The 17,502-nt window shown below is 39.8% G+C and overlaps 1 protein-coding gene across 2 annotated transcripts; it reads left to right on the top strand.

The window, feature by feature from the left end:
• The first annotated feature begins 2,236 nt into the window (after nt 1-2,236).
• On the top strand, nt 2,237-11,873 carry DEFB119 (defensin beta 119). Of its 2 annotated transcripts, none has more exons than XM_068987825.1 (2): nt 2,237-2,294; nt 11,680-11,873. In XM_068987825.1, exons 1-2 carry the CDS (start codon nt 2,237-2,239, stop codon nt 11,871-11,873), a joined length of 252 nt encoding a protein of 83 aa, XP_068843926.1. The 2 variants fall into 2 exon arrangements, with proteins under 2 accessions (XP_068843926.1, XP_068843927.1); XM_068987826.1 differs by lacking the exon at nt 11,680-11,873 and adding an exon at nt 3,428-3,609.
• The last annotated feature ends 5,629 nt before the right edge of the window (nt 11,874-17,502 follow it).

The raw sequence follows: 17,502 nt of genomic DNA, 5'->3' as shown, positions 1-17,502 counted from the left end.
CCACATTGCGGGTGGATTCTTTACCGTCTGAGCTACCAGGGAAGCCCAACCTAGCAGAGGGTGAGTAAATTAGCTGGTTATTGTGGCCACTCCCATAGCTTGGGAGAGAGTGCCTTCTCTGAGGGCTCCAGCTTTCAGTGGTGTTTTTCTTCTCTCACACCTTTTATGTGAATCGGTTATACATATATATGTGTCCACTCTTTTTAAGATTCTATCCACATATAGGTCATTACAGAATATTTAGTAGAGTTGCCTGTGCTATGCAGTAGGTTCTTATTAGGTATCTAGTTTCTATATAGTAGTGTGAGTATCTTAAAAGGTCCAGCTCTTATTCAGCTTCTTCTGAAGCTTGCCTGAAGGGGCACAGTCCACATGCTTTTTCTCTACACTCTAGAATGACTCGAGTTGCCTCCTCTTTAGATTATTTCTTATAACCTTATTCAGTGTGTATGATATTTACTCAGTCTACAACATTTCTGAAGCACCTGCAATGTGCCAAGTGTGTCAGAAATTGCTAGCTCTTCCTTAGTATCTGTCTTCCCCTTCTTCTTAGTAAGACACCCCCTGAGCGTCAGCTAGCCACGGTTGCCCAGAATAAAGAAACTCTTTCCAACCTACTGTCCAGCTAGACATGTCTGTTTGAATGAGCTCTGGCCAATGGACTGGAATGGAAGTGATGTGTGCAGATTCTGGATGGGGTCCTTAAAGGAAAAACGGTGCACTTCATTTCTTTCTTTCTCTTCTTCCTGATAGCCTCACTGGGGACTCGTGGTGGTAACCAGAGCATCAAATGAAGCTGCCTGTTAAGAATGGCACAGCATCAAATCAGAAGGAATCTTGTGCCCTACTTTTAATGGTATGGTTTATGGTTTAGTCACTAAGTCATGTCCAACTCTTTGTGACCCTTCAGACTCTAGCCCACCAGGCTCCTTTGTCAATGGGATTTTCCAGGCAAGAATACTAGAGTGGGTTGCCATCTGGGGATCTTCCCAACTCAGGGATTCAACCCAAGTCTCCTGCACTGCAGCCTGGCTCTTTACCAATTGAGCTGCCAAGGAAGCCCTTGCTTTTAGTGATGAAGCTTTTTACATAAGAAAGAAATTTCTTTTACAGAGGACAGAAATCAATGTCTGTCTCTTAGGATTACTGTTTGGGGAGATCATGTGTTAAAACAGTGGAATTAATATCCTGATTAATACACCAGGTGATATTATTATGGGCACTGGAATCACAAAGCAAATTTCTGACATTCTAATGGGAGAGGCAAAGATTAATCATGCAGAATAAATTGAAAAGGAACAAGTAACTATATGAAGGTCACAAAACAAGTTATTGTGATACAGAGTGACTGTGTGTCGGGGAGTACCCTTAATCTAAGGTGACCAGGAAAATCCTCTCCGAGAAGTGACATTTAAGATAAGACTGAATGATGAACAGGAGCCAGTCTGAAGGAAGAACTTTATAGGAAGAGCAAGTTAGAAATGCTAAAGGTCTGAGCTGAGAATGAGATTGGCAAGTTCAAGGTTCAGAAAGACATACACGTGTGTATTTTTCTGTTGAGAATAAGAATTTTTTAAAAATTAAATATTTTGACTTAGGGACACAGGGCAGTGGGGGGAGTAAGGAGAATGTGGGGTGCATGAAGAGAGTAACATGGAAACACACATTACCATATGTAAAATAGATAGCCGATAGGAATTTGCTGTATGACTCGGGGAACTCAAGCTGGGGCTCTGTAACAACCTAGAGGGGTGGGATGGGGAGGGAGGTGGGAGGGGTGTGCAAGAGGGAGGGAACACTTGTATACCTATGGCTGATTCATGTTGATATTTGGCAGAAACCAACATGATACTGTAAAGCAATTATCCTTCAATTAAAAACAAATAAATTCAATTAAAAAAAGAAAAAATTAAATGTGTCTTGATATGCATTAATTGATTAATCCCTCTGTGGATCTCAAAAGGCCAAATGGGTTTAATTTGCCCGTCTCCTTGCTAGGAGAGAAAAGCCCTTTCGGCACGGATGCTGGCCGGTTTCCCACCCTCTCATCTCGTGCTTTGCTGCGGAATCTGCTACATATTGTCCTTCGGCTTGTTTGATCTGATATAAATCCTCTTCTGCTGTAATTCACTGCCCACGGTCCTGCCAATGAAAACAAGACTCATCCCTGCAGAGGACAGCTCTATTCTCCATAGCCTGCAGCACAACCACGTCCTTCTCCTGTGACCTTCCAGTCATGAAGTTTCTCTTCCTGTTTCTTGCCATCCTTCTGGCCATGGAACCAGTGGTATCAGGTAATTCGGGTGTCTCTCAAATGTCTGGGATCTTGGTCATAAATGTCTCTCCCTCCTCTTCCCCCTCACTGTGGGCAGCATCTGAAGCCCTTTCTCAATTCATGTGGTTTTGGGAGGTTTTCTCATAATCATCTCCTGTTCACATCTCTCCCTGATTCTTTTTTTTTTTGTTTGCCAAGGTAGGGGGATGGAGATAATTGGAGTACTGAAGGGAAGGCTGGTATTCTGCTGGCATCATGGAGGAGGGCTTAGGGGTAAAGGGTCTGGTGCGGGTTGGGGACTTCTTGGGGGTTTGGGAGATTACATTGAAGGTTGAGGGTGAGTTGTGATGGGGTGGTAAGACTTTGGCTTGGAGTGATAGCAGGAAAATGAGGAAGAGCCAGAGGCAAGGAGTTGGGCTTCCTTGATGATTTGGAGTAGGCTGGAGGGGGTATGGAATTTTGAGTTGGGTGGATTTGGTTTTGGGAATTAGATTGGGGCTTGGACTGAGGTTGAGAGTTGGTACTGGATGGTGTCCGGGTGCCTGAGGTTCAGCTAGGTGATGGACTGCTGCTTAGGATTGAAGTTGGTGACTTGATTAGACTTGGGTTTGACTGGGAGTTAGGGCTCCAGGGGCATTGAGTTGGGTAAAGCTGGGAGTTCTAATTAAAACTGGCCTGGGTATTTGAGTTTGAATTGGGTGAATATGGGGTCAAGGAGGATAGCAGGTTGAGTTGGGTTGGAGTTGAGATTTGTTGGGTTCAACCTTAGACAACTGATAAAAGAGCTGAGTCTGTGGAAATGTCCCTAATAAGACAGATGCTCACTGTCCTTTTCCCATCATTCCCAAGCTCTGTTAGGTGGGAACTTCATTGGCATCATTTGATCTCAAAATTAGGAGTAGGAGGTGGGGGGATAGAAAGACAGAAATGCGAGATTATGAAAAAGGCTTTCTTAAAACCCTTGCGTTCCCAACCTTGGAAAAGTTGTTTCAATTCTCTCCCCTTGTGAGATCTCTTCTCTCCTTTCCTGGGACTGGGTCTAGCATTAACTCTCTCCCTCCACTCCTCCCCTGAACTACACCTCCTCTGCTTCCCCTTGTCTATCCAGCTGAGGAATACTAACATCTACTTAATGGTTGTTCCTATGTCCAGAGGAAGAATGTTGGATGAAGGGAAAATGCCGGTTGGTGTGCAAAAATGATGAAGACAGTGTCACACGCTGCTCAAATCGTAAACGGTGCTGTATCCTTAGTCGTTATTTGACAATCGTACCAATGACAATTGATCGAATGCTCCCTTGGACCGCTCCTCAAGTGACACAAGGAGACAGTTAAGGCCAAACTTGTCAATACAGGGAAGATACATGGAAATCATGGATAGAAATGACTTTGTTTCCTGTTCTTTAGTTCCTACATTCCATTAAAACTTGCAAATCTGTTTCTTGTGTCTGTCAATCATGAATGATACTCCAAACGGATTGCGGGTGGGGAAATGGCAGGAAGGGTGTTAAGAGTTAGCAGAGAGACATCTCTGGGGCTTGGCTACAGCAGTTGGGTAATGATTGCAGTCCTGAACATAATTCTTCATCTGCCAGCTGCAGGGACGGCTATTGGAGCTGGAATGAACTGAAGAGCACGTGTGGGGAGTCAAGAGACAGTTGCTCCCTAGTGAGTGGGAGCGTCTTTAGGCTGAAACAGTTGGCCTGGTTTTGGAGTGAATTAGCTGGGATGGATAGAGACTTAGCTGAGCCCAAATACTTGGATTTCTAGGGAAGCTGGCTGACATGCCTTTTGATGCTCAAGAGACCACAGCCCAAAGAATCAGAAGGTTTCCAAGTACTAAAGAAGGATAAAACACATAAATTTACTCATTGAAATGATAGCTCAGCTTCATTTCCCATGGCTGCTGCTCACAGACTTTCTCTTTCAGCTCTTACCATCCTCCCCTGCTCCTCCTGCTGCCTTGGTCCATGGTTCCCCTTCACCTTGTTCCCATTACTAGGCTAATCTCTGTGATGACCTCCTTCTCATCCTTCAAAGCCCAACTAATGCCCCTACCATTAAAAGCCTGCACAGGAGCTCTGTCTCACTGTGTCTTAATGATTATAATAACAGTAGCTATAAAATAGTTGTCATTGACACTTCTTATGTGCCAGGCACAGTGATGGGTGCTTATAGACTTGAAATCACCCTATTCTTACACAACCCTCTTATTATCCCTATCTTACTGATGCAGAAACTGAGGTCTAGAGAGGTGATATAATTAGCCAAGGTTGTGCAACATTAAGATAGAGGAGGTGTTCAAACTGAGTTCTGACTGGCTTCACAAAGTGTTTGTCTTTTTTAATTTTTAATTTTAGATATGTTACTTTTATTTAAAAGAATAACTGCTTGACAAACCCTTAAATCACAAAGTTTGAACCAAACTGTCACTCCTCTGAAATAACTCTGTAAGGTAGGTATCTGCAGAGCCGCAGGGACCAACACAGTCCTTTCTTCCCAGGTTGTTTTCAGATGCCCACAGCAAGCCATTCTTAGGGCACGTATTGTGTTCTTGTATAATTATTCATCACTGTTCCCTTCTCACTAGTCCCCAAGTACACACACACCAGATGGAAAGCCTTGGGGGTTGAGATCACTCTTATTTACATCAGTATGCCTGTTGTTAAGCCCAGCACTTGGGTCAGATTTGACATAGTGTGTCCTGGGTGAATGAATAGGTGAATTATGAATTCATTTGTGAAAGTACAAGTGGATTTGGCATGTGGGAGGAGTTTTATAGATAGCTGCTGCATCAATCATGATTCAGGGTGGGATCCTTTCTGGGCTAGAGGGATCAGAGTCCCACTGTCTCAGGTGAATTTGGCTCCAGCTGGCATATTAGGAAGGTTGCAGAGCAGCTCTGGGGCCTTGCTCAAGGGGATTCTTACAATTTATTCATCAGTTTGCTCTTAAAATACATAGGTTTCACAGAGTGAAAGGGAAGAGCCTACGGATTCCCCAATACCTGGGGCCTGGTGTTAACTTCTTCACACACAGCCAGTCATACTCTCACCAAATTAATTCACTATGAGGCATGGCTTTTTCACTCAGTCAACAACATTTATTAAGAACCTCCTCTGTACTTTAGGTAGAGACAGCCATGGGGAGTGATACGATGGTGGGATGAAAAAAGGTCTTGGAACTCACCGTTGAGTCATCATAAGTCTTCAGAAGACACATAACTCCCTTGTCTGAATCTCTGAACTTGAGTCTCTGGGGTCTGGGCATGTGAAATTTTGAAAATTCTCTTAGATTATTCTTTTGGGAAATAAAACCCTAAACCCCACAATTCCCTGTCAAACGTCCTGTATTCCAGATAGCCCCCAAACTGTGAGAATCTCTGGTCTCGGCAACTTTCCTCTGTCTTCCCATTTCACAGATTGGGAAACTGAGGCCCAAGGAGGGAAAAGTGATCCATTTTCAGAAGTGGGTCCAAGACAATACTGGGATAAATAAGCAGATTTTCTCTGGCTGCTGGTGAGAGAGCTGCAGGAACATTGAAGGTGATGTTAGGTTGTCATGGTGACAAGTGAGTAGTGGGGCACAGTGATGGGGGCTAGTAGGAGTGCAGGTGCTAAGAGGTGCAAAGACCCCAACAAAAGCTCTGAGGGTAGTTTGAGCACTTTTGAAACTTCTTTCTGGACTACCATGGCCTTTCTCCAGGGGAGAAAGGTTGAAGCAGCCTGGCCTGCTTGCTTTACCATGTCAAATGCACTCTTCTGCGTACACTTCTTTTGGATGTAAATCTCACATTGGCCCTTCTTCTCAAGGAAAATGGAAAGGGATCTTTTCTCTGGGGATATGGCAGAAAGAGTTGTTTTTGCTTTTGGAAGGCCTACTTGAATCTTTCTCTTTATTCCTTGTAGGCTGAGATGAAGAGGAAGAGTAGAAACTTTGGCAGGGGAGAGCAGAGCCCCCTGGGGTGCAGGGGTTGACCTGGCAACTGTAGAAGCATTGTGACCCCAAAACAAGGAAGACTGGGTGTCCATCCTGGACTTTTTTTCAGGTTGATACATAGGCCTGCCGGTGTAACTTAAGCTCAAGTCAGCCTCTGTTTGTACAGCAGTACAACTGATACTGGTGCAATGAATGTGCCTACTTCCATGACATTTTATCACAAGTGTAATGTGACCATTATTATGATCAAGATTACAGAACTCTTCTGTCACCAAAAAGATCTCCCTCCTGCTATTCCTTTCTAGTGGCACAGACTCTCCTCTTTGCCCTCACCTCTGTCACTACCCCTAATCCCTGATAACTACTAATCTGTTTCCCATCTCTATAATTTTGTCATTTTAAGACTTGTATAAATGGAATCATATTTGATCTTTTGAGACTGACATTTTTTCACTCAACATTATGTTCTTGAGATGTACCCAAATTATATGGATCAATGGTTCATTCCTTTTAATTCTGGGGAGTTCTAGACAGTGCATTAAGGCAGGAAAAGGAAATAAAAGGCATATAGATTAGAAAAGAAGGAATAAAACTGTATTTGCAGGTGTCATAATGAATTATACAGAAAATACAAGAGAATCTAGAAAAAATCTAAAATGAATGAGTAAGTTTAGTAAGGTCACAGGATACAAGATAAACATACAAAAGTTAGTTGTATTTCTAATGATGATACTACCTAAAGCAATCTATAGATTCAGTGGAATCCCTATCAAATTACCAGTGGCATCTTTCACAGAATTAGAACAAAAAATTTCTCAATTTGTATGGAAACACGAAAGACTCCGCATAGCCAAAGCAGGTCTTGAGAAAGAAAAATGGAGCTGGAAGAATCAATCTTTTTCATTTCAGACTATGCTACAAAGTTACAGTCATCAAGACAGTATGTATTGGCACAAAAACAGAAATATAGACCAATGGAACAAGATAGAAAGCCCAGAGATAAAACCACACACTTCTGGGCACCTTATCTTTGACAAATGAGACAAGACCATACAATGCAGAAAAGATAGTCTCTTCAATAAGTGGTGCTGGGAAAACAGGACAGCTACGTGTGGAAGAATGAAATTAGAGCACATCCTAACACCATACATAACGATAAGCTCAAAATGGATTAAAGACCTAAATGTAAGACCAGAAACTATAAAACTCTTAGAGGAAAACATAGGCAGAAGACTTTTCAACATAAATCACAGCAAGATCATCTACGATCCACCTCCCAGAGTAACGGAGATAAAAGCAAAAATAAACAAATAGAACTTGAAAGTGAAAGTGTTAATTGCTCAGTCATTTCCAACTCTTTGTGACACCATAGGCTATAGGGTCCCCCATAGGCTAGAGGAACCCCACCAGGTTCTTCTGTTCATGGGATTCTCCAGGCAAGAGTACTAGAGTAAGTAGCCATTCTCTTCTCCAGAGGATCTTCCCAACCCAGGGATCGAACTGGGGTCTCCTGCATTATAGGTGGATTCTCTACCATATGAGCTACCAGGGAAGCCCATAAATGGAACCTAATTAAACTTGAAAGCTTTTGCACAGCAAAGGAAACTGTAAACAAGATGAAAAGACAACCCTCAGAATGAGAGACAATAATTGGTAATGAAGCAGCTGACAAAGGATTAATCTTCAAAATATATAAGCAGCTCATGCAGCTCAGCATCAGAAAAACAAACAACCCAATCAAAAAATGGGCAGAAGACCTAAACAGACATTTTTTCCAAAGAAGACATCGAGATGGCTAATAAACACATGAAAAAAAAAAGTTCAACATTGCTTATTATTAGAGAAATGCAAAGCAAAACTACAGTGAAGTATCACCTCACACCAGTCCGAATGCCCATCATAAAAAAATCTACAAAAAAATACATGCTGGAGAGGATGTGGAGAAAAGGGAACCCTTCTGCACTGTTGATGGGAATGTAAATTGATCCAGCCAGTATGGAGAACAGTATGGAGATTCCTAAAAAACTAGGAATAAAACTACCATATGACCCAGCTGAGAAAGCCACAATTTAAAAATACATATGTATTCCAATGTTCATTGCAACGCTATTTACAATAGCCAGGACATGGAATCAAACTAGATGTCCATCGACAGATGAATGGATAAAGAAGTTGTAGTACATATATACAATGGAGTATTAACCATAAAACAGAACAAATCTGAGTCAGTTCCAGTGAGGTGGATGAACCTAGAGTCTGTTGTATGGAGTGAAGTAAGTCAGAAAGAGAAAAACAAATATTGTATATTAACGCATATATATGGAATTTAGAAAAATGGTAGTGATGAACTTATTTGCAGGGCAGGAATAGAGACTCAGACATGGAGAACAGAATTATGGACACAGTGAGGGAAGGAGAGGGTGGGACAAACTGAGAGAGTGGCCATTCTTTACCATATGAGCCACCAGGGAAGCCCATAAATGGAATCTGCTGCTGCTGCTGCTGCTGCTGCTGCTGCTAAGTTGCTTCAGTCATGTCCGACTCTGTGCTAATTAACCTTAAAAGGTTTTGCACAGCAAAGGAAACTGAACAACCCTCAGGATGAGAGAAAATGATTGCAAATGAAGCAACTGACAAAGAATTAATCTTCATTTTTATATACATTACCATTTGTAAAATATTATATACATTATCATTTGTAAAATGGGCTTTCCAGGTGGCGCTAGTGGAAAAGAATCTACCTGCCAATGCAGGAGATGTAAGAGATGCAAGTTCGATCCTTGGGCTGGGAAGATCTTCTGCAGAAGGGCATGGCAACCCACTCCAGTACTTTTGCCTAGAGAATCCCATGGACAGAGGAGCCTGGCGGGCTACAGTTTGTAGAGTCGCAAAGAGTAAGACATGACTGAAGCAACTTAGCATACATGCATGGATTTGTAGAATAGATGCTAATGAGAAGTTGCTGTGTAACACAGGGAGCCCAGCATGGTGCTCTGAGACAATCTAGAGGAGTGGGATAGTGTGGGAGGTGGGGGGAAGTTCTAGAGGGAAGCGACACTTGTATACCTATGGCTGATTCCTGTTGATGCATGGCAGAAATGAACACAACATTGTAAAGAAATTATTCTCCAATTAAAAATAAATACATTAAAAAATTAGTTATATTGCTATGTCCTATCACAGATCATATGAACACTGAAATTAAAAACACTTCAGTCACAATCATTTCAAAAAATAAGGTGGTTAAGTGAATATCTAATAAAACATGTACAGAAATTGTAGGCTGAAAATTACAGAATGTAGATAAAAAATCAAAGAAGACATAAATAAATGAAGACACACTGTGATTATAGATTGTAAGATTCAGCTAGGAAAGATGTAAATTCTCCTTAAATTTATAGATCCGTTTTCTATCAATTTCTGTCAAAATTCCAGTAAGGTTTATTGTGGATACAGATAAGAATGTCTGCTCTATAATTCATCTGTAGAGAAATTTGCAAAGGAATGAGAATAGCTAAAACAAAGAACAAATGCAGAGAAATTATTCTACCAGATTTTAAGACTTACATAGCTAAAGTAACCAAGACTGTGTGGTCATGGCGCAGAGATAGACACACAGTTCAACTGAACAGAAATAGCCCTACACAAGTGCAACCAACTGATATTTCACAAATGTGCAAAAGTAATTCAATAGAAGAAAATATCTTTTTCAATAAATATTGCTGGAGCAATTGGAAGTCTGTAGGCAGAGAAAAAAGGCTCCCAACCTAAACCTAACAACTTACACAAAAATTAACCCAAAGTGTATCATAGATTTAAAAGTAAAATGTAAACTTTTGGAAGAAAACACGGGAAAAATGTTCAGACCTGGGGCTAGGTGAAGAGTTCGTAGAGATGAAGAGCATAATCCGTAAAAGAAAAAAAAAATAGATTCAATTAAAATAAAACTTTCACTCTGTGAGATCCTGTGAAAAGGATAGACAAAAAGACAAATTAATAATTGGAAAAAAATTGGGTGAAATATTTGCAAACCACATATGTGACAAAGAACTTGTATCTAGAATAGAGAAACAACTCTCGAAACTCAACAGAAAAAAGTATACAATCCAACTGGAAGAAAAACGTGAAAAGACATTTCATTGAAGAGGTTATACGGGTGGCAAAGGAGCACATGAAAAGATGCTCAACATCACTAGCAATTAGAAAAATGCAAATTAAATTAAGACCACAATGAGATTCCTTACATATCTATTAGAACAATTAAAATTAAAAATAGTGACAATACAAATGCCAGCCATGATGCAGAGAAACTGATTCTTTTATACATCTCTTGAGTGAATGTTAAATGGTACAACCACAAAACTAAGTATATAATGAGTATACTACACAGCAAATGCACTCTTGGGCATATATTCCAGAGAAATGAAAATGTAGTTCCAAAAACCTATAGACAAGTGTTTATAGCAGCTTTATTTATTTTAAGATATTCACTAAAACGGGTTTTATTTTTTTAAGCCAGTTTTAGGTTCACAGCAAAATTGAGAAGATGGGACAGAGATTTCCCATACGCTGTCTGCCCCTACTCATTCAAGGCTCCTCTGTTATAACATCTGCCACCAGAGTTGTGTATTTATTACAATTGACGTATCTACATTAACCCATCATAATCACCCCAAGTCCGTAGTTTCACATGAAGACTCACTCTTGGGGTTGTACATTCTATGGATTTGGACAAATGTATATTGACATGCATCCACTATTATAGTATCACATAGACTATCTTCACCACCCCCCACATCATCTGTGCCCTACGTACTCATCTCTTCCCCCATTCCAACCCCTGGCAACCAATGATCTTTTTATCGTATCCTTTTCCAGAAAGTCACATAGCTGGGATTATACGGTAGGCTTCTTGGTTCAGCTTCTTTCACTTAGTGATGTGCATTTAAGCTTCTTCTGTGTCTATTCATAGCTTGATAGCTCTTTGGTTTGTTTTTTTTTTTTTTTTTTTTTCGAGCTGAATAATATCCCATTGTCTGGATGTGTCTTAGTTTATTTATCTTCTCACCTACTGAAGGGCATCTTGGTTGCCTCCAAATGTTGCCATTTATGAATAAAGCTGTGTGCAGATTTTTGTCTGGGCATAAAGTTTCAAGTCCTTTGGGTAGAGAACAAGGAGTGCAACTGTAGGATCACATGGGTAAGAATATGCTTAGTTTTCTAAGAAACCACCAAGCTATACCATTTTCCTTTCTCACCGTCAATGAGTGAGACTTCCTATTGCTCCACTTTCTTGCCAGTATTTACTGTTTTCAATAGTCTGAGTTTGGGTCACTTAACAGGTGTGAAATGGTACTTATTATTGTTTTAGCTCTTTATGCTTTCACTATGATACCTGAATTGTCAGATTTGTTACTGCTAAATAGAAATTAACTATCTGTATTTCTTTTTTTTTTTTTTGGCCAGGCAGACGTCACATGCTTCGATGCATGGGTGACTTGGGAATCTGTAGACCTGCTTGCAGACAGTCTGAAGAGCCCTACTTCTATTGCAGAAATTATCAACCCTGCTGCCTCCCTTCCTATGTAAGGATAGACATTTCTGGCAAAGAAGGGAAAAATGACTGGAGCCGAGAGAATCGCTGGCCAAAAGTATCTTGAGTGGTAGTGGTCACTATCCTCAACCTGCTGCCAATACTCCTTTATTAAAATTCATGCACCTGCCACTCTTGTGTGTTTCTCATCCATTGGAAAACATAGTGAGAGATTAAGTTTTGCATGATAAGATATCTTTCCTATTCTGAGTTGCCATTTCCTTCTCTGGGGGATCTTCCCAACCCAAGGGTTGAATCCACGTCCGTGTGGCTCCTACATTGGCAGGTGGATTTTTTCTTTTTTAACCACTGAAACACCTGGGAAATATTTTAGGTCACTATCCAACTAATTTACTCAGATAAAGGAAAATGCAAAGATTAGAGCCCCAAACCAAAAAGGGAAGGAAAGTGAAAGTCACTCAGTCGTATCCAACTCTTTGTGACCCCATGGACTATACTGTCCATGAAATTCTCCAGGCCAGAATACTGGAGGAGGAAGCCATTCTCTTTTCCAGGAGATCTTCCCAACCCAGGGATTGAACCTAGGTTTCTTGCATTGAAGGTAGTTCTTTACCTGCTGAGCCACAGGGAAGCCCCCCAGATTGTAAAACACACAAGGAAATAAGGCACCATGAATTTAAGTTAGCAGAAACCAAAGACCAGAGATTCAGCCTTTCAAAGACTTAAAATATTAGAATTAGAAGTATGTGGTAGAGTTTCATGGACCTTTCTGAGAAGAGATGGGGTGTGAATATACGTTTGTGCCATCAGGGGGAGACAAAGCTTTCAGCAATAAGGTGGACAAAAGGATCCACCTTTTCATCCCCTAGTTAAGAGATCATCCCGGTCCATGGATGTCCATATGCAAATAAGGCTTGGTTAAGGAAACGGGTCTATGAAGCCAGTTTTTCAATAACTTCTATTCCAACCTTGAAGCAACGGGGGTAAAAAGGAGTCCTTGTAGCTCATACCTGGACCAGCCAGTTTCCTACAGTGCGTGATAATGTTAAGGCATTTATAAAATGCATCCTTTCATCTGAGGTATCTGCTGTTATAAAGAAAGCCTTTGGTGTCCTAGAACTACTCTCCTAAACACAAGGAATTTTTACTGTCACCATTTATGCTGCCATCAAGAGGCAGGACTAACGCAAGGAGTGCCTCTGGTATTCCAAAACACTGATTCAGAAGGCAGAAGGACAAATGGAAAGATCAGAGTTGGAATACTTCAAGTAATTAAGGCTGTGCATAGCGAAACTACAAACTAGGAACACTAAAAATCGATTAAAAGTGTGGAAGTAATTTGAAATTTCAAGAAAAGCACCAAGGAGTTTATCCACTGGAAATGCTGGAAATTTGGGGGACTTCTTTACACAGCCTTTTATTCTAGAATTACACATTGATGGAGGGTGGGAGTGGGTGACTGTGATATTTTTCAGTGTGTTGATCTATACGACTTACGCTATCACTTTGAAGATAGGGAGAGTGATGGTCAAGAGGAAGTGGTGAGCTTTGAAGAACATACGGGAGAGAAATATGGTTTTCAGGGCTGGGTCAGACTTTTAATCTTCTTTATTCTTGTTATTTATTCCAAGTAGGTTGAAGTAGATGCTACTGATACAATTCTATCCATAGCCTCTTCTTCCCAACCATTCGTAGATGGGGAAGAAGTGATAGCTTCCTTGACGAAAACCACTAGTTGTGAAACACAGCAGGACTGACGATTCTTACACACTGCTCGTATTACTTCATCAGCAGCGCATTTTTTTTTGCAGTGCCCTGAGTTGTTCCAGCATCTTTTTCTACCACCATAGGCTGAAAAATAAAAGGAAAGATCACTGATTTTAGGTTTGAGGCTCTCAACTTAACAAGCATGACTGTATATTTGGCAACCAGCAACTTGCTAGATTCCCAGCTCAGGCCTGGTAAATACCATGTTTCTAAAAGTATCTGTTCTGAACCTCATATCTGCCCATTTAAAAATTTTTTCTGAATGTAGAGATGCATCTTGCATCTCATAAATAAAAAAGCAGCTTGTTAGTCACAAGGCATTGGAACTAGTAATGAAGTTACCTGGGCTTGTGTGAAGCAATCTGCATAACACAAGTTCATCCTGTTGTAGGTATGATTGGGTTATTTACATTGCTCATATCCCACGCAGCTAAATTTGTTTGAATGCATTCAAAATATACATTCAAATAAGTATATAAAATGTATCCCTGTACTTTAAAAATAATAAAATGAATACCCATATACCTGCATTCTGATTAAGAAATAAAACACTACTAGACCCTTAGAATGGGCTTTCCTGGTGGCTCGGTGGTAAAAAGTCTGCCTGCCAATGTAGGAGATGTAGGTTTGATTGGGAAGGTCCCCTGGAGAAGCAAATGGCAACCCCCTCCAGTATTTTGATCTGGGAAATCCCAGGTAGGAGACCAGAGGGATAGGACAGAGGAGACCAGAGGGCTACCGTTCATGGGGTTGCAGTCAGGCATGACTGAGCAACTGAGAAATAGGACCTCAGAATAGCGTAGATATTCCTAAGTGAGATGCTTCATTTGGTCAGATTTTAGGCCAATACTTCTTACACTATGTACAAATCATAGACGTCTTGGTAAAATGCAATTTTTATTTCAGTTGATGGGAAAACACTTGAGTTTGTGCTTTTCTAACAATCTTCTAGAAGATGTCAGTACTACTGGTCCATGGACTACATCTTATGTAGCAAGGATTCAGGCCATTAAAAAAACCTTAATAAGTTCCATTTGCTTAACATCAGACAATCTATGTTTCCCAATCAAATGCAATAAAATCAGAGTTAAAACCCCATGTATTTGAAAATTAAACAATATGATAAAAATTAAACAAATTAGAAGGGCAGTAATAAAATCAGAAATGATAAAGTTAGAAGTTAAAGAAATCAGAAAACTGGAAAGAACAATCAAGAAAAAAAGAGGAAAATAAAAATGACATCCTTAGTGAAATGGTGAAATAAAACTAGATACAACATATTAAAAAGACAGAAAGGAATTATCAACAATTGTACACTACTAAAATTGAAAACCTAGATGAAATGTGTAAATTTCTAACAATATTCCAGTGATGGCCTAGGAAGAAAATGTAAACCTCAATAAATCAAAAAGTGTTTGGAAATTGACATTGTAGTGAAAAAACTTTTCTTCCCCAAAGACTCAGCCCTAGATGATTTTTACAATTTTGGTAAAATACATGTAACATAAAATTGATCGGTTAAACCATTTTAAAGTAGTAGTTTGGTATAATTCAAGGCTTCCTAGGTGGATCAGTGGTAAAGAATCCTCCTGCCAATTCAGGAGACGCGAGTTTGACTCCTGGGTCGGGAAGATCCCCTGGAAGAGGCAATGGCAGCCCACTCCAGTATTCTTGCCTGGAGAATCCCATGGACAGAGGAGACTGGTGGACAGCAGTCCAGAGTCACAAAGAGTCGGACCTGACTAAGCATGCACACGCACGCGCACAAACACACACACACACACACATACACACCCATGTTGGTATAATTCACTTCGTTGTATTGCCATCACCAACATACACCCACTAAACTTTTCATCTTGCAGTGGAAATTTTGTACCCGTTAAAATCCTCACCCCATTCCCCTGGCAATTATCATTTTGATTTTTGTCTTTATGAGTCTGACCACTCTAAATACCTCATGTGAGTAGAATCACAGTATTTGTCATTTTGTGACTGACATCTCACTTAACACTGTGTTTTCAGTGTTCATCCACATTGCAGCGTGTGTCAGAATCCGTTCCTTTTTGAAGCTGAATAATATTCCATCGCATATATGTACTACATTTTTACTTCTATTCACCAATTAATGAACATTTGGATTGCTTCCACCTTTTAGCCATTGTGAGTAAAGCTGTTATTCTGGATGACTTTAAAGGTGAGTTCTACTAATTTCACAGAAGATCCAAGTATTGATCTTGTATAAAATGTTCCAGAAAATAGAGGTGGAGGGAGAAAGGAAAGCTGTCTGTATCATTTTATGAGACAACTATAATCCAAAACTAGAAAATAATAGGTCTATTTTCTTTTTAAATATAGATTAAAAAATCCTAAATAAAGTATTAGTTAACTGAATTCAGCAATATATTAAAATACAGCATGATCAAGGAGAGTTTAATCCCAAAAGCAAAATTACCATCGAACATTATGAAATCTTCCAGTGAAATTCACTACCTATATAGAATTAAGGAGATAAATAATAAAGTTATTTTATTTTATACAGAAAAATTACTTGATAAAGTCCAGTGCTTACTTATGATGAAAACTAGGCAAAGCAAGCGTAATGGGGATTTCCTTAATTTGGTGAAGGTTATGTATCAAAGGAGATCAGCCCTGGGATTTCTTTGGAAGGAATGATGCTGAAGCTGAAACTCCAGTACTTTGGCTACCTCATGCGGAGAGTTGACTCATTGGAAAAGACTCTGATGCTGGGAGGGATTGGGGGCAGGAGGAAAAGGGGACAACAGAGGATGAGATGGCTGGATGGCATCACGGACTCAATAGACTCGAGTCTGAGTGAACTCCAGGAGCTGGTGATGGACAGGGAGGCCTGGCGTGCTACGATTCATGGGGTTACAAAGAGTCGGACACGACTGAGCGACTGAACTGAACTGAACTGATGTATCAAATTCTAGAAATAACATTACCTATTGGAGAAACTAATTCCCTCTGAGATCAGGAAAACAAAGATACTCTTCTATTACTACTATCTTTTGAAATAATAGTGGGGGCCTGGCTAATGTTTTAAGGAAAAAAACAAAACCAAACAAGAGTATAAGGATTGGAAGGAAAGGGAGAAAATTTTCATTCATTCTAGCAGTCATGATTATAATATAAAAAAGTAACCAACAAATTATTATAATTAATAGGAGTTCAGTAATTATGTCAGATGCAATATCAACTTATAAGACTCAATGGCACTTTTCTACACCAACAGTAACTGACTAAAAAGTATAATAAAATATATGTCATAGTCATGAAATATCTTGTTTTAAACTGAGAATATCTAAGACTTCTATGGGATATAGTTTAAAACCATAACAGAAAGTGTGATCTTGAAAGAGATGATAATTATTATATAGATTTACTTTCCTGTAAATTAATCCACAAATTTAATGAAATTCTCTTCAAAATCCCAGTGGGATTTTTGGGAAACTTCATTGTTTTACTTTAAAATTTATAATTAAGAATAGAGGCCCCCAATAGCTAATATTACTTTAAAAAAGAAATAAGACAAAATCTTGCCCTTCTAGACACTGACAGCCTATCAAGCCATTGTAATAAAAAATACATAGTAGCTTGTCACCAGAACAAATAAACCAACAGAATAGAGTAGACACTTTGCAATAGATCCATGGAGAGCTTAATACGCGGTAACAATGACATTGTGAATCAATGAAGAGGTATACATTATTTAGCATACAGTACTGGGAAAACTGGTCAACTCCATGAGAAAAATAAAAGTGGATTTACACATTCCATCTTGTGGCTTAAAGATTTAAATGTGAAAGGCAAGGCTGAAAAGTTATTAGAAGATAACATCAGAGATTTCCTTTGAGACCTAAGAAGAGGAAAAACTTCTTTAAGAAAATCACCAAGCACGACTCACAAGGCAGAATATTGTTGAATTTGATTAGACCAGAATTAAG

This window comes from Capricornis sumatraensis, chromosome 15 (assembly GCF_032405125.1).
Source record: "Capricornis sumatraensis isolate serow.1 chromosome 15, serow.2, whole genome shotgun sequence".
NCBI classification, from domain to species: Eukaryota; Metazoa; Chordata; class Mammalia; order Artiodactyla; family Bovidae; genus Capricornis; species Capricornis sumatraensis.
This window is presented reverse-complemented; position numbering and strand designations above follow the sequence as displayed.

Bases quoted from the DNA above. Each gene is read 5' to 3' on its own strand.
- DEFB119 (XM_068987825.1), top strand. From the start codon at position 2,237: ATGAAGTTTCTCTTCCTGTTTCTTGCCATCCTTCTGGCCATGGAACCA. The intron at 2,295-11,679 runs GTAATTCGGGTG...TTTTTTGGCCAG, and splicing joins CATGGAACCAGTGGTATCAG to GCAGACGTCACATGCTTCGA.